We start from the raw sequence: 27,625 nt of genomic DNA, 5'->3' as shown, positions 1-27,625 counted from the left end.
AATATTAACCTGTTTCTCACCCACACCTAAAATGTCACTTTTTAAGACACAGAATTAACCACTGGAGGCGTATGGATTACTTTTATGCTGCCTTTATGTGAGTTTTAAAGCTTCAAAGGTTTGATCACCATTCACCATTCACTATGGACCAACAGAGCTGAGATATTATTTTAAAATCTACGTTTGTGTTCTGCAAAAGAAAGAAAGTCATACACATCTGGGATGGCATGAGGGTGAGTAAATTAAAAGTATTTTCAATTATCCCTTTAATATTTTCAGGTTATCCATGACCTTGGGAACCCAGTAATAGTGATGTTTGTGTTAGAAAACACTACTAAAAAAACATGCAATGTTTAGAGGCTAAATGTAACAAAGACAATGTAGTTGAAGCTGTGGCTCGTCACCTTGATGGTGTGTATCTGTTGTCTGCGTTGATCTCTTTTGGCACAGAGGGTTGCAGCTGTGACTTCAAGCACTGACTGATGCTGATCCTGTTGTATCATGCCACCACTTTCTAACGCCATCAAATGACTCAGGACACCTTATATAGGATAAATAAACATAAAAAATACAGAGTATAATGTAATTGCAAGATATGTAATATTTCTCACATTTAAGAATAGTTAAGTCATCAAAACAAAACAAAAAAAAAATTTTTTTTTTTTTTTTTTTTTTTTAATGGAAGTACTGCAAGTACGTAGTGAGCAAAAATCCAGTTGATTAATGTCTTTTTTAAGGAAGTCGTAGGCACACTTTGTCTCATCTAAACATATTTAAAGCATTAGGGTTTAGATTTTTATTTTTATTGTTAACTATGAGTGTCCAAATTTTTGACTGACAAGTTCGAGGGGTTCCCTCTGGCTCTCCATCTCCTTCACTTGTCAATTTGACTTTGACACGCGTATATATATATATATATATATATATATATATATATATATATATATATATATATATATATATATATATATATATAAAGCGAGTTACTTTGTTTCTTCCTAAATTAAAATGCTTCAAACACTGGCGCTCTGTTTAGTCATACACGGAAGCTCAAAACCAAAACAAACCGCTCTTGCGCATCAACACTGCGCGCTGTTTGAGCAGCCGGATAATCTGCGGTACTGAGTACGTACTGTTTTTACCACGTGGTTGTAAATCTTTATATGTGTGTATAATATGTGCATTTTATGATTTCGACATAAATTAAATTTGCAGCCGACCTCAAAACCAGGTAGAGAGAAAGATGGAGGAAAAATACGTGCATACGCTTAAATTGTATATAATTGTGTATAATCATTAATGCATGCTGGTGCACATTGTGTTTGACTGTTATAAAGTTGCTCGGTAACCTTCAGGCGTGATGGCAACAGTACAATTTGGAGTGCTACATTGACATTCATTCTCAGCCCTCCAATGACTCACATGAAATGTCTGAAGCTCCAGCTGGGAATATCTGAGCGGCTCTTTCAGGTAAGAGAACCTGCATGTCAAACAAACATTAAACACACACTGCATGTGCATTTGTTGTGCTTTCCTTGTTGTTAATTAACAGGGATACATTGTAGCACAGCGTGTATGTACTGTAAACGTATAACAAGGAAGTGAAATCTCACACATCCTACTCTGATAGGGATCACTTGCTAGATCATGTTAATGTGATATAGTATTTACATGCAGTGTAGTCCCAAAGCATAGATTTGGGACAAAGTTGAAAATGCAAAACTAGTGTCGCAAGTCGTTATGCAAACTATTCACAGACAACTGCCAGGAACTGGTAACTCTTGGAAGGGGAATACAACCCCTAAATTAACCCTTTGGTCTTCCTGACTGACTGTGGTGGTAAGGCCAATGAGGTGACGCTTATTTTTTGTCTGGATCTATTTTGTTATTCAAAAAAGAAAAAATGCAATTCACATAAAACAATCGCTTAAAAAAGCGTCTTCTATTATGAACTTGTTTTCAATTACTGAGTTCAAACTCATTTTTATATTATGTAGGTTGACTGTCCAGAAACAGTAGCATGTTGGCATGAGTTGAGCAAAATAATCTCTTATTATTACTTCTTTAACAAAAAACAAACAAACAAATAAGCAGTGAATCAATTTTGTTTTAAAATATTATAAATATTTGGAAAAACTTCTGTTTATCAAATCAAAGTCATGTGGTGTGACCAAAAAACAAAAACAAACACAAAAAAACATAAAACAAAAAGGACCACTATTATGCAGTAGTTTAGCATTCTCTCGCAATAGTTTAGCGTTCCCTCGCAATAAGTTTAGCGTTCTCTCGCAATAGTTTTGCGTTCCCTCGCAATAGTTTTACGTTCCCTCGCAATAGTTTGCGTTCCTTCGCAATAAGTTTAGCGTTCTCTCGCAATAGTTTTGCGTTCGTTCGCAATAAGTTTAGCATTCTCTCGCAATAGTTTTGCGTTCCCTCGCAATAAGTTTAGCGTTCTCTCGTAATAGTTTAGCGTTCCCTCGCAATAAGTTTAGCGTTCCCTCGCAATAAGTTTAGCGTTCTCTCGCAATAGTTTTGCGTTCCCTCGCAATAGTTTTGCATTCCCTCGCAATAGTTTGCGTTCCCTCGCAATACGTTTTGCGTTCCCTCGCAATAGTTTTGCGTTCCCTCGCAATAGTTTTGCGTTCCCTAGCAATAGTTTTGCGTTCCCTCGCAATAGTTTACGTTCCCTCGCAATAAGTTTTGCGTTCCCTCGCAATAGTTTACGTTCCCTCGCAATAAGTTTTGCGTTCCCTCGCAATAGTTTACGTTCCCTCGCAATAAGTTTTGCATTCCCTCGCAATAGTTTACGTTCCCTCGCAATAGTTTACGTTCCCTCGCAATAAGTTTTGCGTTCCCTAACAATAGTTTTGTGTTCCCTCACAATAAATTTACCTTGGATTTTATACGTATATAAATACAATATTATTGTGAGGGAACACAAAACTATTGCGAGGGAACACAAAACTTATTGCGAGGGAACGCAAAACTTATTGCGAGGGAACGTAAACTATTGCGAGGGAACGCAAAACTTATTGCAAGGGCACGCAAAACGTATTTTTTAAAACGGCACATTTTGTTCCGGTCAAATGGAGTAACCCTGAGAAAACTTCTTGATATTTTTGACTACAAAATTCATGATGTTTGTAAAAAATATATTTGACCTTGAAAAATATGTAAAAAAAATATTTAAGTTAATAATGAATCAGTTGTGTTCTTATCTTTGACTTGATGGTTACACCACATGACATTTTTAAAGTCATTAAATCAGTTTTTTGTTGAAAATGCTATAAATGTTAGTCTAAAATTTTAAAACAAAACAAAATGGACAAAAAGATTATATTTCTATGAATTTGACATGTTTGTTTTAAGCAAGATTTCTCATTTTTTATCACCTCGGACAACCTTATTTGTCAGTGACCTGGTTACTTATTACATTAATGTTATCAGATGATATTATAAAATGTATCATAGTACTGAATGATTACTATATTCATATACCATGGTATTTACATGGTACTACAAGGTAGCTTAAAGAATACCATGGTACTACCACAGACACAGTACATGAAGCCATGATATAAACCATGATAGTTCCATGTCCAAAAATCATAATATTTCCATGGTACATGTCTCAAAAAAAAAAGGAAAAACCATGCGAGTACCATGGTGCTTTTTGGTAGTGGTAACTTCACATGTGAACAGTATGTGAACATCCTAACTATACTATGCATACTGAGCATACTATGTAAGGGATAATGTACAGTTAATATTATGGCAAAAGTTTAGACCCCCAAACAAAACTTATTTTGAGTTAATAAGACTTACTGTACAATATTCCATTTAATACATGGCTACATACCAAACAAGTAGATAAATGGACATGGAATATTGATTTTGAGTTGTATTTTGTGAGACAAGAGAGACCACAGAGTGATAAAAGAGGCATGAAACTATCACAGCTATGGTAAAAATTGGTAATTTATACCATTTAGCATTCATTATACAAACTTATTAGGTCAAGTGTTCCAGAGAGCCATGCAATAACATGCAATAATAACCTATAGTATTGACCAAAGTTCACATAATGTTAATTCTAACTATCTATGAAAAGTTCTAGGTTGTCATCAAGAGTCCATGCGGATGGCCATGACCTTTGCCATAAAAAACTGGAGACTCTTATATTAGTGTGAACTATGGATCTCTCAAGCCACAAGTACTTCACTACATTTGATTATGTGATATTTGCATTGCTGTTGATGGCGTCTATGTCCATCGGGCTGTACTACGCGTTCACCGGAGGACGCCAGAGCACCATGCAAGAGTTTCTGTTCGCTGACAGGAGTATGAAGTGCCTGCCTCTCTCTCTGTCTCTTATGGCCACCTTCCAGTCGGCCGTGGCCATCATCGGCACACCAGCTGAGGTCTATGCTAATGGTACACAGTACTGGTTCATTGGCTGTTCTTATATTCTGGGTCTCCTGATTCCAGCACACATCTTCATTCCTCTGTTCTACAGACTGCACCTCACAAGTGTTTACCAGGTAAACACCCTTCCTAGTGCCTGTTAAAATAAGTGATTATTCACAATAACAAACAAAGCACATGTGTCATATTTTTCTTTTACAGTATTTGGAACTGCGTTTCAGTAAAGCTGTCCGCATATGTGGCACTGTAACATTTATTTTTCAGATGGTACGTTCCTTTCCACAAGCAAACAATAATACATTTTCCATATTACGTATTTGTTACATTAACTGTTACATTAATATGGTCCTATTGGGTGAGTTACAGTACTTTGTGTCTTCTTGCAGGTCATTTATATGGGTGTTGGTATCTATACACCTGCTCTTGCACTAAATGCAGGTAGTGTTTCAGTAACTTTCAAAGATATGTAGATGTAACATATTATTTAAATTAAGACTAATAAGATTTGACTGCTTGTTCTTATTCTGTCTCTAGTTACTGGGTTTCATTTGTGGGGGACAGTACTGGCAACTGGATTAGTGTGCACTCTTTACACAGCACTGGTAAGACCACAGTCATGTTTAATATATACAGTTTTTTTTTAAAGTCAACATGAAATCAACATTCATTCTATTTACTTCCTTTACTTTCTTTCTATTATTTATTTGTAATCTTTAATTAAAACATAATAACTTTCTCCACCACTGAAACGACTTTCCTTTTCGGCTGACATCATCTAATGCTATCCATTAACCAAATAGTTTCACGAGGGGAGTAGTCCTTCACAATCAACAGCAAACTTACATTTAGGTTAGCTTTATTTTGGTATGAAATGGCCACTTTAATTCATTCAAATCAACTCCCAATGGATAAAATCAAATGTTATTTTTTCCCCCTGCTAAATATCCTATTTAATTGAGAAATATGTCACATTGCAGAAGTTAAATTGGTTGCGAATGCAGTTTCATGTTGACTTAATGCCTTTTCAATCTCTTGAATTTTTAATATTTTGTTATTATGCTGGCTTGACAAAGCCAACGTACTGTTATTCTACAGACATGTAGTGCGTCCCAAACTGCACACTTCTGCACTATTCTACACCATTTTGTAGTGTAAGTAGTGAGAGTAGTATATTAACACTGAAAATGCAATAAAAATAAGTGTACTATGAGTCCCCGGATGATGCACTTCTTCAACCATCAAAACTTTGGGCACTTTGTGCACTCAGCGCTCGCTGCTTGCAGTACATAGCGGAAGAGGCGGAGTTACCTTGCTGCGTTGCTGTTCTGACAAAACAATTGTAAATAATGGAGAATAAAACAACTAGCAAATCTTTAGTGAAGACAGCACCTTAGAAATGTGAGTTTAATCCTTTACTATCACCCCACTCTGAATATGTATGTTGTTTGAGATCTAAGTGTTGAACTGAGGTTGTCTAACACGCTAAAGCTAGCGAAAACACATTGTGTGCATTTGAAACGTCACTTCCGTCAGCTGTTAAACGGAGAATGCTTCAATACTACACTTTGAAAAGGTATACACTACATTGCTGAGTGCATAGTGTCTATTGTAAGTGTATACTGTATAGCAGTGTTAACCTCATCAGCGAAATCACTTACGAAAACTCTCATTAACCAAGGTTTTTTTTTATTTCGTCAACGATAACAAATACGAGACGAAAAAGACGCATCATGACGGGAACTAAACTATTTTATTGACAAAAATATGGTGAGAAAAATAATACTGCAAGATATTCAAAGTTTAAGATATAAACCGAAGATGAAACATCTAGAGAAACATCTGTTTATAGAAAAATAAATTGGATATGGGCTCATATAATCCAATAATCCAGTATGTTGGGGATTTTCCCACTTGAGCTGCATGAGTTGAACGCAATGAACACCGGCTAAATTAACTGCTTTTAAAATGGGTTAATTACCTCACTCAAATGCATCCTGTATATACATAAAATTAATCCCATAATCCACAACATATATAGAACATTACAACGTATGTCTGCACGGACAATTAAGCAAATAAATAAGTGAACTTGAACTAAATTGTATAAATCATAATATGCGTTGTGAATAAGCTGTTTCTGTAAAAAACACGCTACATGCAATGCAATATCCTAAAATGGTCTAAACAGTTTTTAAAGGATGAAAAATTAAGAAAACAGTATTTTAACTTCTAAAGGGTAGCTAATACTTCATTATATTCATTATATGCTATTACAGTTGTATGTAGTCTATCTTTTATCTAACACATGTTTAAATTAAGAAATGTTAAATGTTTTCCTAATATTTGATTAAAGTGTGGTCTGTTATTGACACACATTTTTGTCATTTTGTACATTATCATCAATTAAAATATAGGCTATTATTTTTGTTGACTAAAATTATATGCCATTTTAGTCAGAGTAATACTGAATATGACATGATGAATTATTGACTCATTTTAAAGACTAAAACTATGACCAAAACAAAAAACTGCGTAAAAATTAACTGTATATTGCGTCATTTGGAACACAGCAGTGGTTTAGGGTTTTTCCAAAATCCCTAACAAGGATCAGAATTATCAATTGTAACTCCTACGTCTTTCAAGCTATATCCAACAAACTTGGCACGGACCTACAGACTGTTCTGACTTAATTTGCTCTATCTTTTCTGACTTATTGGACTTACGGTTTTCCCGTAACAGGCGATCCCGTAGTGTCTGTCTGTTGGGCCGTTTGTCTTACTGTACTGTCTGTGTAACCATCAAACTTTTAAAACTATCTTAAACTTGCAGACAAGTCTTTGTCAAGCCAAATTCAAAGTGAAACTTTACTTATCTAGGTATATTATCTGTGTTATTATTTTGCATTAGTATTTTATTCCTCCTGGTAGGGTGGACTGAAAGCAGTAATCTGGACAGATGTTTTTCAAACAGTGGTGATGTTCATCGGTCAGCTGGCCGTCATCATTGTGGGCGTACAACAGGCTGGTGGTCTGTCTGATGTCTGGATTAAAGTCAGAGATGGTGGCCGCATCTCTGGGATTGAGTATGTTCACTTTAAAGTCAACATGAAGTCAAAATTGACCCAGAGGACCCTTTTCACAGCCTGTGGTGACACATTTCCACCTTATTTAGCAGCATAAATCTAGCAAACTTTTAGATATATAATTTTTTTTTTGTCATTTAGTGTACATTTAAAACGTTCTTTTTGTTATATTACCCTGACATTAACTAGTCAGCACTGCTGTGATGGGTTTTTATAGCTGTCGAGTGAGTGACAGTAAATTTGCAATCTTTCTATCTTCTGACTGTCTTCATTTGTCTCTCTCTCTATTTTTTCCTCTTTTTGAAAGTCATGGAAATGTTAAAGTGGATTTTTTGTTTTATCTGTTGGAGTACATGGGAACACAAAAGTAATATTTGCCGTGGTCTCGCATTCATTGCAACAGAAGTTTACCCTGCTTTAGTTTACTACCGAAACCCATTTTAAAATCGGAAGTGCGAAAAGGGTCCATTCTTGTTCCTATCCTGACATTGGTGCATTTTATTTCCAGAGAAAATAAAGTTTTTAATAAAAAATCAAGGAAACTACTTTTTGGCTGACATTACCAAGCCCTCTTATTTTTAAACCCGTCCCAACTCGATTCTGGCATTTAACGCTTATTCAAAATTGGTAAAGCATCAGATTGCAGAACTTAAATGGATTGCAAAAATATTTACAATTACCATAATCAAACCATTGGTGGTTTTAAATACATTATAGGTTTTCTATTTGTATTAAGACTCAAAGACATTCCTACACTTTGAAACTTTCTCTCCATTGAATGTTCAGCCTCAATCCAGACCCATTGGTGAGACACACATTCTGGACATTAGGGGTTGGAGGAGTATTTCTCATGTTGTCTCTATATGGGGTGAACCAGGCACAGGTTCAGAGGTACCTCAGTTCACGTACGGAGAGAGAAGCTGTCTTGTAAGTGTTCGTTCAGCCAGAAATACAGACCCTAAAGGGTCTCAGATGACCTTTCAGTGATAATACATCACTTGTTGTTGTCACAAAATATAGTCTGCTTTCTTTCAGGTCCTGTTATATGGTGTTTCCCTGTCTTCAGGTTGCTTTAATGCTCAGCTGTGTAATGGGCCTGGTCATGTACGCTTGCTATGGTGACAGCAGCCCTTTAGATCAGCAGTACATCACATCCAAAGACCAGGTTAGTAGTAGTGAATAGTAGTAATGAATTGGCACTTCCCCATTACTGACTACTTTAACAATGTTTTCATAGCAAAGATTGTAAAATATAGCACAGTTGACAATATAGCACAACCATAAGTGCATATTTTTGGTTCTGGATGCTGATTGGTCAAACACGGCTGTGCTAAAATACAATATATAGTATGAGCTATGAACTAAAGCCTGTACTATATTTTCTAGTGGAAGGATGACACAAAATAATAAAACAAAATAACATTTTAATGTGTTTAACTAAATTTTAACATTTCAATTTATGTTCTTAGCCTCGTGCGACCCCACGTCCACATGCATGAATGTTGTATTTTGGCTTCGCTATATGCAACCCATAACTTAATTTAAACCAGACTGAATACTGTTCAAAATACTCTAGACTGTCATTTAAGGGTTAAACTTCTGGCGCATCGAGTCACGTGACAGAACAGCATGGTGTCAATTTCCTTGAAGTGCTCCTATGGGTGCAGAGCCAACAAAAATTAGCTTTACTGCCAAGTATGCTTCCACATACAAGGAATTTTTCTTTGTGACAGAAGCTTCAAGTGCCCAGACAGTACAACAACAAGACAGAGATAATAAAAAAAATAGAATAAAAATAAAAAGCTAATATAAATAAATATATATATATATATATATATATATATATATATATATATATATATATATATATATAATATAGAAATACACAATAAGACAAAAATATATATTTAGTATGTACAAATACAAATCTGTTATATACAGTGCAAGGGAATGAAATACAGAAGAGGTAGGATATGTTAAATAATAGAGCCCGACCGATATGGGATTTTTGAGACCGATACGATACCGATTTTAGAGAGGGAAAATTGACTGATTACCGATATGGTGGCCAATATAGTTACTTTTTGAGCTGGAATTAAAACAGACTTTTTCTATGTGGATTGTTCACCGATTTTGCACTGATATGACTATGCAAATGTACTCAGAAGGCTGCTTTCTTAAATATTTTTATCAAATAATATTTGACATTATTATTATACACTGTCAACAAATTCTAGAAATGAACACTGAGAAAATAAAGAATAAATAAAAATACAATAAATAGCTTACTAAACATCAGTACTGTTTAGTATCAGTCAGTTGCTGACCATTAAAATAAAGAATAAATAAAAATAAAATAAATAGCTTAATAAACATCAGTACTGTTTAGTATCAGTCAAATGCTCACTATTAAAATAAAGAATAAATAAAAATAAATAGCTAAATAAACATCAGTACTGTTTAGTATCAGTCAAATGCTGACCATTAAAATAAAGAATAAATAAAAATACAATAAATAGTTAAATAAACATCAGTACTGTTTAGTATCAGTCAAATGCTGACCATTAAAATAAAGAATAAATAAAAATAAATAGCTAAATAAACATCAATACTGTTTAGTATCTGTCAAATGCTGACCATTAAAATAAAGAATAAATAAAAATAAAACAAATAGCTAAATAAACATCAGATCTGTTTAGTATCAGTCAAATGCTCACCATTTAAAATAAAGAATAAATAAACATAAATAGCTAAATAAACATCAGTACTGTTTAGTATCAGTCAGTTGCTGACCATTAAAATAAAGAATAAATAAAAATAAAATAAATAGCTTAATAAACATCAGTACTGTTTAGTATCAGTCAAATGCTCACCATTAAAATAAATACAAATAAAATAAATAGCTTAATAAACATCAGTACTGTTTAGTATCAGTCAAATGCTGACCATTAAAATAAAGAATCAATAAAAATAAATAGCTAAATAAACATCAGTACTGTTTAGTATCAGTCAAATGCTGACCATTAAAATAAAGAATAAATAAAAATACAATAAATAGCTAAATAAACATCAGTACTGTTTAGTATCAGTCAGTTGCTGACCATTAAAATAAACAATAAATAAAAATATAATAAATAGCTTAATAAACATCAGTACTGTTTAGTATCAGTCAAATGCTCACCATTAAAATAAATACAAATAAAATAAATAGCTTAATAAACATCAGTACTGTTTAGTATCAGTCAAATGCTGACCATTAAAATAAAGAATAAATAAAAATACAATAAATAGCTTACTAAACATCAGTACTGTTTAGTATCAGTCAGTTGCTGACCATTAAAATAAAGAATAAATAAAAATACAATAAATAGCTTAATAAACATCAGTACTGTTTAGTATCAGTCAAATGCTCACCATTAAAATAAATAAAAATAAAATAAATAGCTTAATAAACATCAGTACTGTTTAGTATCAGTCAGTTGCTGACCATTAAAATAAAGAATAAATAAAAATACAATAAATAGCTTAATAAACATCAGTACTGTTTAGTATCAGTCAAATGCTCACCATTAAAATAAAGAATAAATAAAATAAATAGCTTAATAAACATCAGTACTGTTTAGTATCAGTCAAATTCTGACCATTAAAATAAAGAATAAATAAAAACAAATAGCTAAATAAACATCAGTACTGTTTAGTATCAGTCAAATGCTCACCATTAAAATAAATAAAAATAAAATAAATAGCTTAATAAACATCAGTACTGTTTAGTATCAGTCAAATGCTCACCATTAAAATAAATAAAAATAAAATAAATAGCTTAATAAACATCAGTACTGTTTAGTATCAGTCAGTTGCTGACCATTAAAATAAAGAATAAATAAAAATAAAATAAATAGCTTAATAAACATCAGTACTGTTTAGTATCAGTCAAATGCTCACCATTAAAATAAATAAAAATAAAATAAATAGCTTAATAAACATCAGTACTGTTTAGTATCAGTCAAATGCTCACCTTTAAAATAAAGAATAAATAAAAATAAATAGTTAAAAAAACATCAGTACTGTTTAGTATCAGTCAAATGCTGACCATTAAAATAAAGAATAAATAAAAATAAAACAAATAGCTAAATAAACATCAGTACTGTTTAGTATCAGTCAAATGCTCACCATTAAAATAAAGAATAAATAAAAATAAATAGTTAAATAAACATCAGTACTGTTTAGTATCAGTCAAATGCTCACCATTAAAATAAAGAATAAATAAAAATAAATAGTTAAATAAATATCAGTACTGTTTAGTATCAGTCAAATGCTGACCATTAAAATAAAGAATAAATAAAAATAAATAGTTAAATAAACATCAGTACTGTTTAGTATCAGTCAAATGCTCACCATTAAAATAAAGAATAAATAAAAATAAATAGCTAAATAAACATCAGTATTATATTTAGTATCAGTCAAATGCTGACTATATTAATACTGCCGAGATGAGAGAAAAACAGCGGCAGTGGTGTTACACCGTATTCTGCTATACAATCAGGGGAAACTTTCAGCTGTGGAAATCCAGACTTTTAAATATTACATTTTATAAATGCAATGACTGGAATTGTTCGGTTGAAGGGGGTATCAAACTGTGAATTCTGAACAAAACAGTTTGGTGAATACATGTTTACACATTAGCTTCCACTCAGCTGACAAGCAATGAAAGTAGCTACGTGATTAGCTAGTTAGCTATAAGCTCGTTGTCACGGAGAGTAAAAGATGGACGTTGTTTATTTTACTTTCCAGCATTGTGTTTCACCAACTAGGTAACAACATAGCGTGAAATCAACACTCAACAGACACAATCCACCACCGCACCGTTGTCTGCTGAGCTGCAAAAAGATGCTCTGATGTTTACCTTTCAATCTGCTACATTACTTACTGCACTGACAAAATATAGTTGGCTAACAAAACAAACAGATGTGATAAACATGAGTGACATGGTTGTCAGGGACAGGGATAACGTTATATTAGTAATATTGAAAAGGGAAAATGATGGGGTCATTGTTGATTAACTTTCCAATATGTATTTCACAAACTAGTTAGCAACTTTCCGTGAAGAGACACCGCTGAACTCCGCCCTGTCTGCAGAGCCACCGACAGCTCAGTGTCAGCTCTGTAAACAATGGAGTCGGAGCGCGCTCTGCTGGACAAACTACACTATGACACCAATTCTAAAGCATTGATTTCGGCATTACATGTTCTGACATTTTTTTTTTCATATCGGCGCATATCGGTAAACATATACACCGATACCGATATATCGGTGAAAGGATAATATCGACCGACTGATATATCGGGCGGGCACTATTAAATAATATAATTGACTAGGTTGTGTATTGCACGTAATTATAGTATCGTTTTTAACTGTTCATGAGATGGATAGACTGAGGGAAAAATAAATTCTTGTGCCTGATGGTTCTGGTGCTTAGTGCTCTGTAGTGTCGGTCAGAAGGCAACAGTTCAAAAAGGTTGTGGGCTAGGTGAGTGGGGTTTTTACCAGCCCTTTTCCTCACTCTGGATGTGTATAGTTCTTAAAGGGAGGGCAAGGGGCAACCAATAATCTGCTCAGCAGTCCAAACTGTCCTTTGTAGTTTTCTGATGTCCGATTTCGTAGCTGAACCAAACCAGACAGTTACTGAAGTGCAGAGGTCAGACTCAATGACAGCGGAGTAGAACTGTATCAGCAGCACTTGTGGCAGGTTGAACTTCCTCAAATGGCGAAGGAAGTACAACCTCTGCTGGGCCTCAATATGGGTCTCCCACTTCAGGAGGTGTTGCAGGAGGTGTTGATGTTTGTGTGAAGTGAAGGTCAGAATGGGTGTGGTGTGTGAGACTGGGCTTTTCAAATCTACAGTAAAACACATTCAAGATGTCAGCCAGTTGTTGATTCCCTACAGTGTTGGGGGATGGTGTCTTGTAGTTAGTAATGTCTTTCAGGCCTCTCCACACTGATGCAGGGCCATTAGCTGAAAACTTGTTTTTCAGCTTCTCAGAGTAGCTACTTTTAGCTTTGGTAAGAAACATTTAAGTTTTTTCATTGAAACCTGTTTGGGTGTAAAAAGAGTAGTGTCTCTAGTTTCACTTGATATGCTGATTTAAAAAAAGATATACATTTTTCTTGCATCAGAATTGGATTTTAGAACATTATTCCCTCAAAAGTAGAAAACACATGTTAGTCATTTTAAATAACTTTCAACATTAAAACATCTGTGGGTCATTTCTCTTCATTTTAATATACATTTTGTCATATTTTATTTTGTTATCACTGTACAGTACAATTCTGTTCATTAACATTAGTAAATGCATTCCTGTATATTCACTGTGCATTTTCACATTGAGAATAAATGTATTCATCCAAAAGCTGAAAAATTTTGCTTTCAGAGGCTTTATATAAAGTTAGAATGAACATATGGTGCATTTCGAACGGTTCTGAGACCAGTGCAGAAAGACAGCACAGTGGAGGTTAAGTCATTCACTAAATAGGGAGCAAGGGAGCATCTTATATCTCTCTCTATGCAGCAAAGTGCATTCACTCCTAAAATCCAACCAAAAGTTCAGTTTCAGGCCGCACGTGATGTTTGGACCACTCAACATGTTTGGCAGACATGGGACAATGATAATCAGTACATATATTCAGAATTTATAATGTATAATTTATTTTAACATGGTTGGCAGTGATTGGAGGATGTTGGACATTACTTTAAATCAGAATTAATTATGCTAATTTCTGATGTAATGTCTGTAACGTCTCAAAAACATGAAACAGCAACACTCCTGGAAACATAAAAAATTTGATGAAAAAAATCTGACTTTCTTTAGCTCGGTATTATTTAAAATTTCACAACTTAGTCCCTCTGTCCACATATGTGGACATCAATTGTTAGGAAAACTATTTGCTCTAGAAAACATTTTTTTTTGCTTGTTTATTAGGTGAAAGGGAAATTGAAAACGCACACAGCAGTCACGCTCGGGTGTCAGGAGGTTAATATTGTTCTAATGCAGTTAATATATTATTATAGCAATAAGGCACTTGAGGCCTTGCTCTATTTAGACTAATCAGCATCCAGTAATGAAACTATCCATTTTTATAAGACTCTTAGATCCATTTTATTTTATAATTTGTTTTATAAAATTATTTATTTTTTAGATTGCTGATATACACGATGCAATTATGGTATGTGCTGTTTTTTTACTATACAGATGGTCCTGTACTTTGTTATGGACATGCTGCAAGACTTACCTGGTCTGCCTGGATTGTTTGTGGCATGTTTATTTAGTGCATCTCTAAGGTAACAACCACCTAATGTAATTTTCCACATTGTTTGTTACCAGGTGCCCATGCAGATTTGCTTGTTTCACACTCGCCTCTATTTAGAAGAGATTTTATTATTAAATTTTTTCTCCTCGGTCCTCTTACAGTAATGCAAGCAAAGTTTTTGCACCAAAGAAAATTAGAAAATTTTGTTTTTTGTTTTTTTGCTGTTGCACCTTCAGAACTTTTGTGTAAACACCTTCTTTGCATGTGAAATGAGAAACAGCACTTTGCAGCTCGCTGCGGGTCAAGTCCAAAGCTGCATTAGATTGTAGCAGGTTCACAAAATAATTAAACTGTTAAGACTGAAATTATTAAGGATCTTTTTGTAAATAACAGATCTGAAGATTTGCAAGTGCTACACACAGCCTGTGTTGTGCCCATTTTCTCACAAGTTTAAGTGATTAGATTTGATTTACCTTGGAGCAAATAGAGGTGGGGGGGGGGGATGGCAAGAAAAAAAAAACTAGGAAAGAGTATATTGAAAGAAAATATAAAATATATGACTTGCTAGAAATATGCAGTCATTGTGTCTTCATTAAATGTGGTTCGCAGCACAATATCTTCAGCTTTTAATTCATTGGCTACGGTGACTATGGTGGATCTAATCAAACCCCATTACTCAATGACAGACGCTAGAGCCACTCTACTATCAAAGATGCTCGGTAAGAAATTATATGCTATATTTGTAGATCATACACTCTGAATATCTGTTTTCAGTCTCCCAACTGATGCACTATGATTTAAGAACTTTAATCTGATTTTCCCAGTAGATTACAACATATTTAAATGAAGCTTTCCAGTAAGCATGTTTGATAATGCCTGATTATATTCTTGATCTAGCTTTATCATATGGGATTATATGTCTTGCAATGGCATATGTTGTCCATTTGATGAACAGTTCAGTACTTCAGGTAAGCATACTAGCTTTTAGTTTGTGCAAGCAATTATGAATACCTATAATAACTTGTATATAAATAAAAAATGTGTGGGATAAGATGATAAAACTTTTTTATTGCATTCACTGGAGTATTATATAAATCTCTACTTGTATATTTCATTTTAAAGGCAGCTCTCAGTATCTTTGGAATGGTGGGCGGGCCACTGCTGGGTCTGTTCTGTCTGGGAATTTTTTTCCCATGTGCCAATAGCATTGTAAGTACTCTCTATTCATCCAGTGCGTGTATATGACCCTGTTTACATCTGATATTAACATGCATCTCAGTGATCCAATCACAAACGGTCAGACAATACTGTTTAATGTTTACACCTGGTAGTAACATGGGTCTCCTGTGACAATTTTGTTTTAATCGACTTAAAGAATGAACATTTTTTAGTCTTTCTTGGCTATGAAAGGGATAGACATTCAAAACGAATAAATTAATAAAATCCCCAAAACAGTGTAATGTGCAACCAAATTCACAATAATAACCAGAAAAAATTCAGATTTGGTGTATAAAGTGGGACTTAACTACAGACAAGTCCAAAATACACCAGTGACTCTTATTTTGAAATGACAGAGACTTTTCTTTGTTGCAGTGCTCTACATGTAAGTATTTACCAAATAAAGCTTTTTATAGCCTATACACTACCAGTCAAAAGTTTTGAAACACTTACTCATTCTTTATTATAATTTTTTTCACATTTTAGAATAATAGTAAAGTCATCAAAACTATGGAATAACATAAATGGAACTATAGGAATTATGTTGTGACTAAACAAAATCCAAAATAAATCAAAACTGTGTTATATTTTAGCATATTCAAAGTAGTCACCCTTTGTCTAGAATTTGCAGACATGTACATTTTCTCAACCAACTTCTTGAGGTATCACCCTGGGATGCTTTTTAAACAATATTGAAGGAGTTCCCATCTATGTTGGGCACTTATTGGCTGCTTTTCTTTATTATTTGGTCCAAGTCATCAATTTGATTATTTATTTATTTATTTATAATGAAATAAATTAATATGGTGGCACAATTATATTTTTGTCTACAAACTAATTTCAAACATTTAAGCATACGCCTTCAGATCAAAAGATTTTGACGATCATGAGAAACATTTCAGTCGTGTTTCAAAACCTTTGACCGGTAGTGTATATTCACCAGATTAATAGTTTTGAATATACTGTATATATGCCAGGTTAGGGTCATTTATACAGTGGCAAAAAAAAGTAAATGAACCCTTTGGAGTTACCTGCATTTATGTATACATTTGTCTTAAAATCTGGTTTGATCTTCATCAAAGTTGCAATAATGAACAAACACAATCTGTTTTAACTAATAACACACAAATTAATGTATTGCATTTGTACATATTGAAAACATCATTCAAATATTCACAGTCCAAGTTGTAAACTCCTATGCTAATGACATCAACAAAAGCTAATTATAGAAAGGGTTACAGAGTTATCTCAAAGAGATTATATATATTCATCTGTCCACAGTTAGACAAGTTGTCTATAAATGGATATGAGTTAGTACTGTGGCTACTCTCCCTAGAAGTGGCCGTCCAGCCAAGATGACTAAAGGACACACCACAGAATGCTCAATGAGATAAAAAAAGAACCCTAGAGTGACAGCTAAAGACTTGAAGGAATCATTGGAACTGGTTAACATCTCTGTTCATGAGTCCACTATATGGAAAACATTAAACAGGCATGGTGTCCATGACAGGAGACCACAAAGGAAGCCGCTGCTTTCCAACAAAAACATTGCTGTGCATCTGAAGTTTGCAGAAGACCACCTTGACTCTCCACAACGCTACTGGGAAAATGTTTTGTTTGACTGATGAAACTAAGGTTGAATTGTTTGGGAAGAACACGCAGCACTATGTATGGCGTAAAAAAGGCACCACATACCAATATGAAAACATCATCCCAAAGGTGAAGTACGGTGGGGGGAGCATCTTGATTTGGGGCTGTTTTGCTGCTTTGGGGCTGGACTGCTTGCCATCATTGAGGGAAAAATGAATTCCAAAGTTTATCAAGAGATCCTATGGGATAATATCAGGGTGGCTGTGCACCAGCTGAAACTCAGTGGAAGTTGGGTGATGCAGCAGGACAATGACCCTAAACATTGAAGTAAATCCAATACAGAATGGCTTCAAAAAAAAGAAAATCCCCCTTTTGGAGTGGCCCAGTCAGAGCCCAGACTTGAACCCAATAGAGATGTTGTGTAATGACCTCAAGAGAGAGCCGTTCACACCAGACATCCTAAGAATATGGCTGAGCTGAAGCAGTTCTGTAAGGAAGAATGGTTAAAAAAGCTTTCTGAACGTTGTGCAGGTCTAATCCGCAGCTACCGGAAACGCTTAGTTGAGGTTATTGCTGCCAAAGGAAGAACGACCAGCTAATAAATCCAAGGGTTCACTTACTTTTTCCACAGACCTGTGCATTGTAATGGGATGTGTTCAATAAAGACATGAAAGATTATAATTGTTTGTGTGTTGCTTAAGCACATTGTTTTTTGTCTATAATTGTGACTTTGATAAAGATGAGATCACATTTAATGACCAATTAATGCAGAAAACCAGCTAGTTCCAAAGGGTTCACATACTTTTTCTTTTCACTTTATAACCTGGCATATATATATATATATATATATATACACACAGCTCTGGAAAAAATTAGGAGACCACTGCAAATTTATAATTTTCTCTGGATTTACTGTTTATGGGTGTGTGTATGAGTAAAATGAACATTTTTGTTTCGTTCTATAAAGCACTGACAACATTTCTCCCAAATTCCAAATAAAAATATTGTCATTTAGAGCATTTATTTGCAGAAAATGACAACTGGTCAAAATAACAAAAAAGATGCCGTGTTTTCAGACCTCGAATAATGCAAAGAAAACAAGTTCATATTCATTTTTAAACAACACAATACTAATGTTTTAACTTAGGAAGAGTTCAGAAATCAATATTTGGTGGAATAACACTGATTTTCAATCACAGCTTTCATGCATCTTGGCATGTTCTCGACCAGTCTTTCACATTGCTGTTGGGTGACTTTATGCCACTCCTGGCGCAAAAATTCAAGCATTTCTTTGTTTGATTGCTTGTGGCCATCCATCTTCCTCTTCATCACATTCCAGAGGTTTTCAGTGGGGTTCAGGTCTGGAGATTGGGCTGGCCATGACAGGTTCTTGATCCGGTGGTCCTCCGTCCACACCTTGATTGACCTGCTGGAAAAAAAACAGTTCTCAGAGTTGGGGAACATTGTCAGAGCAGAAGGAAGCAAGTTTTCTTCCAGGATAACCTTGTATGTGGCTTGATTCATGCGTCCTTCACAAAGACGAATCTGCCCAATTGCAGCCTTGCTGAAGTACCCTCAGATCATCACCGACCCTCCACCAAATTTCACAGTGGGTGCGAGACACTGTGGCCTTTAGGCCTCTCCAGGTCTCTGTCTAACCATTAGATGACAAGGTGTTGGGCAAAGCTGAAAAACTCATCAGAGAAGATGACCTAACTCCAGTCCTCTATGCTTCATTCCTTATGGTCCTTTGCAAACCTCAGCCTGGCTCTTCTTTGCTTCTCATTGATGAAGGGCTTTTTTCTAGCGTTGCACGGCTTCAGCCCTGCCCCTAGGAGCCTGTTTCAAACCGTCCTCACCGTGCACTTTACCTCAGCTGCCGTTTGCTATTCTTTTTGTAGATCACAATGTCATCCAACGGTTGTTGAGTGAAATTCGAATGAGTTGGCGGTCATCCTTGTCAGTGGAGAGTTGTTTTCGCCCTCTGCCGGTCTGTAGCTTGGTTGTCCCCAATGTCTGCTGCTTGACCTGGTTCTTATGAACCACTGTGTCTGAAATTTTAAAGATGGAAGCAGTCTGATGCTCACTGTATCCCTCTGCCAGTAAAGCCAGAATTGAACTCTTCTTTTCCTCACTTAAAAAGTTTCTTTTCAACTCTTTTGGCATGGTCAGTAGTTTCCATTATTCCAGTTACTTTTGAGGTACTTCTAGCACTGTTTTTGCCATCCAGCTGGTCCTATTGCAAGAGGATAGTGATGACCACAGCAGTGGTTTTTATACTTTTCCTCATTAAAAAAAGATCTGGTTCAGGTGATCACCTAATCAGTACCTCATTAAGTAGAATGAGGTGTGCTTGTGTTGGAATTCAACAGACACTGGAATGGAATGGCTGCCATACATGTTGAGATGCTGATTTAAGAAAAATCTGGAGTGGTCTCTTAATTTTTTCCAGCGCTATATATATATATATATATATATATATACACACACACACACACAGGGTTGGGGAGTAACGGAATACATGTAACGGGATTACGTATTTAAAATACAAAATATAAGTAACTGTATTCCACTACAGTTACAATTTAAATCATTGGTATTTAGAATACAGTTACATTCAAAAAGTATTTTGATTACTGAAGAGATTACTTTGCATTTTATTGTCATTTGTTTCATTTAATATTTAGACCTTTCAGATGGAAAACATTTATACATATTTTTATTTTATTAATTTATTTGTCAGGGACCATGCACAAAAAACATTAATCTCACAAGAGAAGAGATGCTTTGCACCAGATTTAGCTACTAGCTCATTTCTGTCTGCAGTCTCTGGGCAGGTAAATAAAATACTATAAATAAAAAACATGCAAATATATGTACATACGTACACACATATACATTAACAGTAAAATACTAACATGGTACAAAATTAATGATGACAAGTTTGAAGTCCTAAAAGCCCATTTTTAACATTTCTGGAGAACGTATAAAAATCTACACAAATTTTAAGATCATCGGGTAGCTTATTCCATTCTTTAAATGCCTTGTATGAAAAGGCAGATTGTGCAAATGCAAATTCTGCAGCAGATCTAGGAACCCTTGTCATCTGTTCTGAGCAATAAATGATGCGATCCAAAGTGCATTTGAACAGCGGTGAAACACTTTCTTATGATGTGTTACATTCATACGAGCAGACAGAGAAGTAAGTTTGAAGTAAGTTTGGAGCAGAAGAAATAGAAATAAACCTTGTGTAAATCGTCAGCTTTACGCTAAGCTAAAATGCTATTTCTAGTCATTTTACATGCACATGTTAGCAGGCAAGATCATATTTTTATCAAGAAAATTCACTTTAGATCATAATTTCTTTTTTCTAGTAAGACATTTGATATTAGGGCAAAAATCATATTCTTGATAATCATTTTTTTATTGTTTTCCTGAAAAAATATCTAAAAATATTTAAAACAAGATCAGTTTGATTTATCTTGTTTCAGAAACAACACTGTATAAGATATTTAGGTTTTTCAGAGAATGTATTTTTAACGTGTATTTTGTCTTACTGTACTGACAGAGTTTTTATAGTCAAAACAAGTGAAAAAATCTACCAGTGCTGAAGAAGTAATCCAAAGTATTTAGAATACATTACTGACCTTGAGTAATCTAATCGAATGTTACAAATTACATTTTACAGCATGTACTCTGTAATCTGTAGTGGAATACATTTCAAAAGTAACCCTCCCAACCCTATATATATATATATATATATATATATATATATATATATATATATATATATATATTAGACATGTAATGATACACAAATTTCATGATACGATATGATGCATAGCCTCACAATATGATACAGCATGATATGAGCACCCGCAAATGTTTCGCGCAAACTTATTCAAGGATTCAACATAACTGTCTTAAATGATAAATGGCACAAAAGTGTCTGACATTGGCAATGAAAAGCAGATCTCTAAGTAACTTAAACAACAGCACTGCATTTATTTTGTTTGATTGTTGAGAAAAACTTTTTCTCTTGAGAAAATAAGTTTGTCTACACTCTAGTCATTTATATTTGTGTAGCACTTTTCACAATACATGTATTAAAGCAGCTTTATAGAAAATCATGCCTTGTTGTCTGAAAGCCTCCTGTGAACAAGCTGAAGTGACTGTAACAAGGAAAAAACTCTAGAGTAACCTGACCTCTGGTTTTACGATATATGTACATAATCCAATATTATTTAGCGCCTCTTTCCCCCATTTCACTTTGCATGTAAACTTTACTGGCGTTATTACCAGCTTATAACATGTGCGCAAGTCTCAAAGCTGTTTACATTTTGAAGTCAAAAACAGATAATTATGAGTCTCATGCAATCGCAGGTTTCTTAATTGTCAGTTTTTTGAATAAGCTGTTTTTTAGATAGTTTTGACTCAAAACTTATGAGCATCTTGCTGTGCGGCTGGGAGAGGCGGTTGTTAAACTTACTGCTGCTGTTTCTGCATCACAAATCCACTGATTTTCACAGTGATGTTGGCGTAAATAAAATGACGTGTTTGATGTGCTGTAGCACCAGGACATGACACTGTTGTTTGGCAAATTCGACAAGCTATACCGCTACAGTACAATCTACTTGCCGTTTGCCATCAATCTTCTTGCCTATGTACTGTAGGTGTGTTGCTCTGTTGTCCTGTGAGCGCTCAGCGCTGCCTCTCTGGGGAGGAGACTGTTTCGCAGCTCTCAATATTGCTCTGCTTGGTTTTAATTACATTATAATGTGTTTATTTTTGTATCGTACGATACATATGGTATTGTATAGTGAGCGTCGTATCATACGATACAATACGATACGATACGATATTTTTTTACAACCCTAGTATGTGTAATATATATATTATGTCAGATATGTATATATATGTGTGTGTGTGTGTGTGTGTGTGTATATATGCCAGGTTAATCCTCACAGGAGGAGGTTTATTGATTAATAAAAAACAAAAACAACAACAAAAAACTATTCTCAATTATCTGTGTCGAATTTTGCAGATAACCGATTGTTCCAAAAAGCAGATATTGGCATCGATAAATCGGTAAAACTGATATATCGGTCTGTCTCTATTACATATGCATATCCGACTGCCTCTAGATGTGGTTTGATTGGATCCCAAAACATTTTTAACCTCGTTTTACACCTGAATTTAGAGCTGTCCATGTGATCAGATCAAATAAATAAGAATCTTCTCACTTATAACACTTAGGGAGCTGTAACAGGACTCGCTGCAGGTCTGATCATGGCATTCTGGGTTGGCATTGGTGGCTTTTTGGCTCGGATGTCAAGTTCTGTCAAAGTTCATCCACTTAACTCCACCAACACAACACCAGCTGTCTCTGACAACATCACTATAACAGCTGTGACAGCCATTTTTGAAGCTGCCAATGAGAAAACTAGGTGAGCAGGACATCATGTGATGTGATGCTGGAAGTGTTGAGGGGGAAAAAATGTAACATTTATTTGTTTTTTTGTTTTCAAGCACAGCTTTAGGGCTGCATGGGCTTTATTCTCTGTCATACATGTGGTACAGTGCGCTCAACTCCTTCACTGTGGTACTTATCGGACTCATCATTAGCTTTATGACAGGTGAGATCCTGACCTGACACTATTGTATATATACTGTATTTATAGAATATAGGACCATACAGCCCTCTAACTAAAAGGCATTTGTAGATTCTTATGCAAGGCTTTGTCGAACCACCATCAAGTTTTTATTTTATCAGTTGTGCTCAAAAGTTTGCATACCCTTGGAGAATTGGTAATATATGTACCATTTTTAAAGAAAACATGAGTGAGCAGGCAAAACACATTTCTTTTATTTCTTATGGGATTCATATTCAACTGTAGGTTATAAGAGAATGGCACAATCATAAAACAAAACATGGCAACAAAGAAAAAAATGAAATGACCCCTGTTCAAAAGTCTGCATACCCTTAGTTCTTAATACTGTGTATTGCCCCCTTTAGCATCAATGACAGCGTGCAGTCTTTTGTAATAGTTGTCTATGAGGCCCCAAATTCTTGCAGGTGGTAAAGCTGCCCATTCGTCTTGGCAAATGCCTCCAGGTCATGCAAAGTCTTTGGTCGTCTTGCTTGAACCGCACGTTTGAGATCTCAAAGAGTGGCTCAATGATATTAAGGTCAGGAGACTGTGATGGCCACTCCAGAACCTTCACCTTTTTCTGCTGTAACCACTGGAGGGTCAACTTGGCCTTGTGCTTAGGGTCATTGTCGTGCTGGAAAGTCCAAGAGTGTCCCATGCGCAGCTTTCGTGCAGAAGAATGCAAATTGTCTGCCAGTATTTTCTGATAACATGCTGCATTCATCTTGTCATCAATTTTCACAAGTTTCCCCATTCCTTTAGAGCTCACACACCCCAAAACATCAGTGAGCCACCACCATGCTTCACAGTGGGGATGGTATTCTTTTCACTATAGGCGTTATTGACCCCTCTCCAAATATAGCGCTTATGGTTGTGACCATAAAGCTCTATTTTGGTTTCGTCACTCCAAATTATAGTGTGCCAGAAGCTGTGAGGTGTGTCAAGGTGTCATTTGTGGTATTGGCACAGTAAAGGCTTCTTTCTGGCAACTCGACCATGCAGCTCATTTTTGTTCAGGTATCTTCGTATTGTGCTCCTTGAAACAACCACACCGTCTTTTTCCAGAGCAGCCTGTATTTCTCCTGAGGTTACCTGTGGGTTTTTCTTTGTATCCCGAACAATTCTTCTGGCAGTTGTGGCTGAAATCTTTCTTGGTCTGCCTGACCTTGGCTTGGTATCAAGAGATCCCCGAATTTTCCACTTCTTAATAAGTGATTGAACAGTACTGACTGGCATTTTCAAGGCTTTGGATATCTTTTTATATCCTTTTCCATCTTTATATAGTTCCATTACCTTGTTACGCAGGTCTTTTGACAGTTCTTTTCTGCTCCCCATGGCTCAGTATCTAGCCTGCTCAGTGCATCCACGTTAGAGCTAACAAACTCATTGACTATTTATACACAGACATTAATTGCAATTTAAAAAGCCACAGGTGTGGGAAATTAAACTTTAATTGCCATTTAAACCTGTGTGTGTCACCTTGTGTGTCTGTAACAAGGCCAAACATTCAAGGGTATATAAACTTTTGATCAGGGCCATTTGGGTGATTTCTGTTATTATTATGATTTAAAAAGGAGCCAAACAACTATGTGATGATAAATGGCTTCATATGATCACTATCCTTAAATAAAAGACAGTGTTTTTGCATGATCAGTCATATTTTCAAAATCAATGCCAAAATTTCACAATTTCTGCCAGGGTATGCAAACATTTGAGCACAACTGTATATAAAAACAGTTATAAAAACTTTATTTTTTAACTGCAAGGCCCAACGAAGGGAAATGGCGTGGCCTCTGGCACGGTTTATCCTGTGGTGGGCAACGCACAATCCCTTTTGCAAAAGCTTCAGAAGCCGAGCTCTTGCTGCAGATCCCCTCATGAGAACAAGGTAAGAGGGTAGTGAGGCTTAACAATAAAATGTATAGTTGTTTTGTGTGATTTTACTGTAGTAAAACTGCTTCTAACAGATTGATGGTGGTAAAGAAATGAACGTCAACGTAAAAGAGGATACTGAGACACCGGAAGAGAGAGAAACTTTTCTTCCATTAAATGCAGTGTCTTATTTGGAGCAGGAAACATCAGTGTAAAAAAAATGCAATGGAAACAAAAATGCCATAACAGTGTTCGGGGTTAACCTGCAAACTAGCACTACTGTATATATTTAGTAAATTGACGGTATCAGTACTCAGTACATCTAATTACAGAGATGTAGATTTCAGTCCAAATGTAATTATTCAGAATGAACATTTGTGCCTTGGTGTAAATTTGATCAATATACTGTCTATTTCTGTCATGTTTGTATTCTTTTGCATTTGTAGTTATATATAAAACCAAAGAACATTTTTTACAACACACACCAAAGTGTAATGCTTGTTAAGCTGAAGGACAAATCCAAAAGAGAATATTATTGAAATACAAGTATGCTTTTCACTTTTGAATAAAGGATCTTTTTAAGGTGTGCCTTATTAGCTATTGATGATATTTATTTAATGTCATTTGTTGAAACAATGCTTTCAAGGCTTGTATCAATGTGGCTGAGGCCAAAAGAGACAAAAAATGCTGGCAAAATGAATTCCTTTGGGGTTTGATGAGCCTATTTATTGTGCTATCCTAACTATGCATTATTATATTATTAGTTGCATTTTATTATGCATTTAGCATTGGGTTTTTTTCTGCTGTCTGATGCCCGGTGAGTGCCTGTTGTTGGAGCAATAACATAGTTAGAATAATGGTGTTTATTGTAGCAGATTGGGTTAGATAATTTTAGGTAAAGTTTAGGACTCAGAGTTTCAAAGTGTATTGGTCATATGCTCAGTTTAAATGTAAGTATAATACTCTGCATGGCCAGATATTTTGGTAGCATGTTCTCTATGTGCTGAGGTTACTGGAGATTACTGTTTTTATTCGTATTTGCTGCAGGATACCAGACCTTTCCTATTTAGTTTCGGACAAGTGATTAAAGATCTGTACCTTGAGCATTCTTCCGTTTATAATATTTGTTTTGTAAATGCAGCTTATACAGTAAATAGGCAAATATCATATCAACATTTCGGTCTGCTATTTCTTTGCTAAATGTCATTATACATATCTGACTGAAGTGGGTAAATATGCTAACAGTGAGCCAAGGTTACAGTAAATCGCCCATGTAATGACATCACAGAGTAGCCAACTTCATGCTAAATGAAACTTCTGCTGAACTTTCTGGTCAAGCAAGGAGGCCTACACCAGGAAGAGCCAAAAATAGGCAGGGAAGACCATCTGAAAATTATTACGTTTTGTCGTTACATTTATTAGTAATGTTTGCTAAGGCAAGTCTATTACTATTGCTTATACTTAGTGTTAAGGGTATGTTCAACTTTAGTGCATAACTCATCCCAAAACATTCGTGCTGCAAATTAACTCTTAAATGCAAGGTAAATACATATTTGGTTCTTTGGAGACCCGGAACGCATATCTATAACAAATTGATCTACAAAATGCCCAGATAGTGTCAAATTTTCAAAATATATTCAAGACAATTTAAAAATAATAGAAAAAAATATATTTTGATGTTTTATTTTTCATATATCAAAAAAAAATGCAGCAAATCAGGACAAATCTAGAACAGGATTCATTATTTTCACACTCAGATTTCATGAGATGCAACTGACTGTCAAACACATACTGAGCAGCACATAACACATAATCTAATAATTATAATTATATAATTATAATTTTCTTTATTTATCACACATTATACATTTGCACATATACAGTGAAATTCTTCTTTTTCACATATCCCAGCTAGGCTGGGGTCAGAGTGCAGGGTCAGCCATGATACGGTGCCCCTGGAGCAGATAGGGTCAAGGGCCTTGCTCAAGGGCCCAACAGTGGCATCTTGGCGGTGCTGGGGCTTGAACCCCCGACCTTCTGATCAGTAACCCAGAGCCTTAACCGCTGAGCTACCACTGCCCTTAAATAATCTATAAATCTATAAGCTACACTTAAATTACACATAATTACTTTCATAATTTCAGTTGCACACTCAAATGACAATAGTCATTTCATACTGTTCATGTGTTACACGTGCTATAGTTTACTTCCATGCTGTTTCTTCATCAAATAGCAATGTCAAATGTAAATCAAGTCAATCACTGAAACAACAGTTCCATCTTGAGTAAATAACATATAGAATATGTATGTGTATATGCAAAAGTAATACTGATAATTCAACATTGTTGCACAGAAAATCAATGTGATATAATATTTATTTGTATGAATATAGTATTCATTCCTCTTGTAATAAACAAAGAAATATATCCTGTGATATTAAACTTATATAGATATGAAATAATAATTAAAATAGAATTTATG

The 27,625-nt window shown here is 35.0% G+C and overlaps 1 protein-coding gene across 6 annotated transcripts; it reads left to right on the top strand.

Moving 5' to 3' along the window:
- The first annotated feature begins 1,057 nt into the window (after positions 1 to 1,057).
- On the top strand, positions 1,058 to 27,345 carry LOC127455272 (sodium-dependent multivitamin transporter-like). Of its 6 annotated transcripts, none has more exons than XM_051723012.1 (17): positions 1,058 to 1,125; positions 1,338 to 1,470; positions 4,389 to 4,541; positions 4,627 to 4,692; positions 4,812 to 4,863; positions 4,960 to 5,027; positions 7,353 to 7,507; positions 8,294 to 8,434; positions 8,543 to 8,672; positions 14,756 to 14,844; positions 15,423 to 15,532; positions 15,711 to 15,781; positions 15,936 to 16,022; positions 22,878 to 23,068; positions 23,151 to 23,257; positions 25,039 to 25,160; positions 25,240 to 27,345. In XM_051723012.1, the coding sequence occupies exons 2-17, from the start codon at positions 1,414 to 1,416 to the stop codon at positions 25,357 to 25,359; spliced, it is 1,719 nt and encodes a 572-aa protein (XP_051578972.1). In that variant the 5' UTR covers positions 1,058 to 1,125; positions 1,338 to 1,413; the 3' UTR covers positions 25,360 to 27,345. The 6 variants fall into 6 exon arrangements, 5 of the variants coding, with proteins under 5 accessions (XP_051578972.1, XP_051578971.1, XP_051578970.1 ...); XM_051723011.1 differs by having other exon boundaries at positions 1,072 to 1,231; positions 25,240 to 27,344; XM_051723013.1 differs by having other exon boundaries at positions 1,087 to 1,125; positions 1,356 to 1,470.
- The last annotated feature ends 280 nt before the right edge of the window (positions 27,346 to 27,625 follow it).

This window comes from Myxocyprinus asiaticus, chromosome 17 (assembly GCF_019703515.2).
Source record: "Myxocyprinus asiaticus isolate MX2 ecotype Aquarium Trade chromosome 17, UBuf_Myxa_2, whole genome shotgun sequence".
In the NCBI taxonomy this organism is placed as follows: Eukaryota; Metazoa; Chordata; class Actinopteri; order Cypriniformes; family Catostomidae; genus Myxocyprinus; species Myxocyprinus asiaticus.
The sequence above is the reverse complement of the archived record's forward strand: the minus strand, read 5'-3'. Positions and strand labels throughout refer to the sequence as shown.

What these genes read in the sequence shown, in the direction of transcription:
- LOC127455272 (XM_051723010.1), top strand. Translation starts at nt 4,194, where the DNA reads ATGGATCTCTCAAGCCACAAGTACTTCACTACATTTGATTATGTGATA. An exon ending in TCTACTATCAAAGATGCTCG is followed by an intron (nt 15,533 to 15,710) that starts GTAAGAAATTAT and finishes TTCTTGATCTAG; the next exon opens with CTTTATCATATGGGATTATA. An exon ending in CATCATTAGCTTTATGACAG is followed by an intron (nt 23,258 to 25,038) that starts GTGAGATCCTGA and finishes TTTAACTGCAAG; the next exon opens with GCCCAACGAAGGGAAATGGC.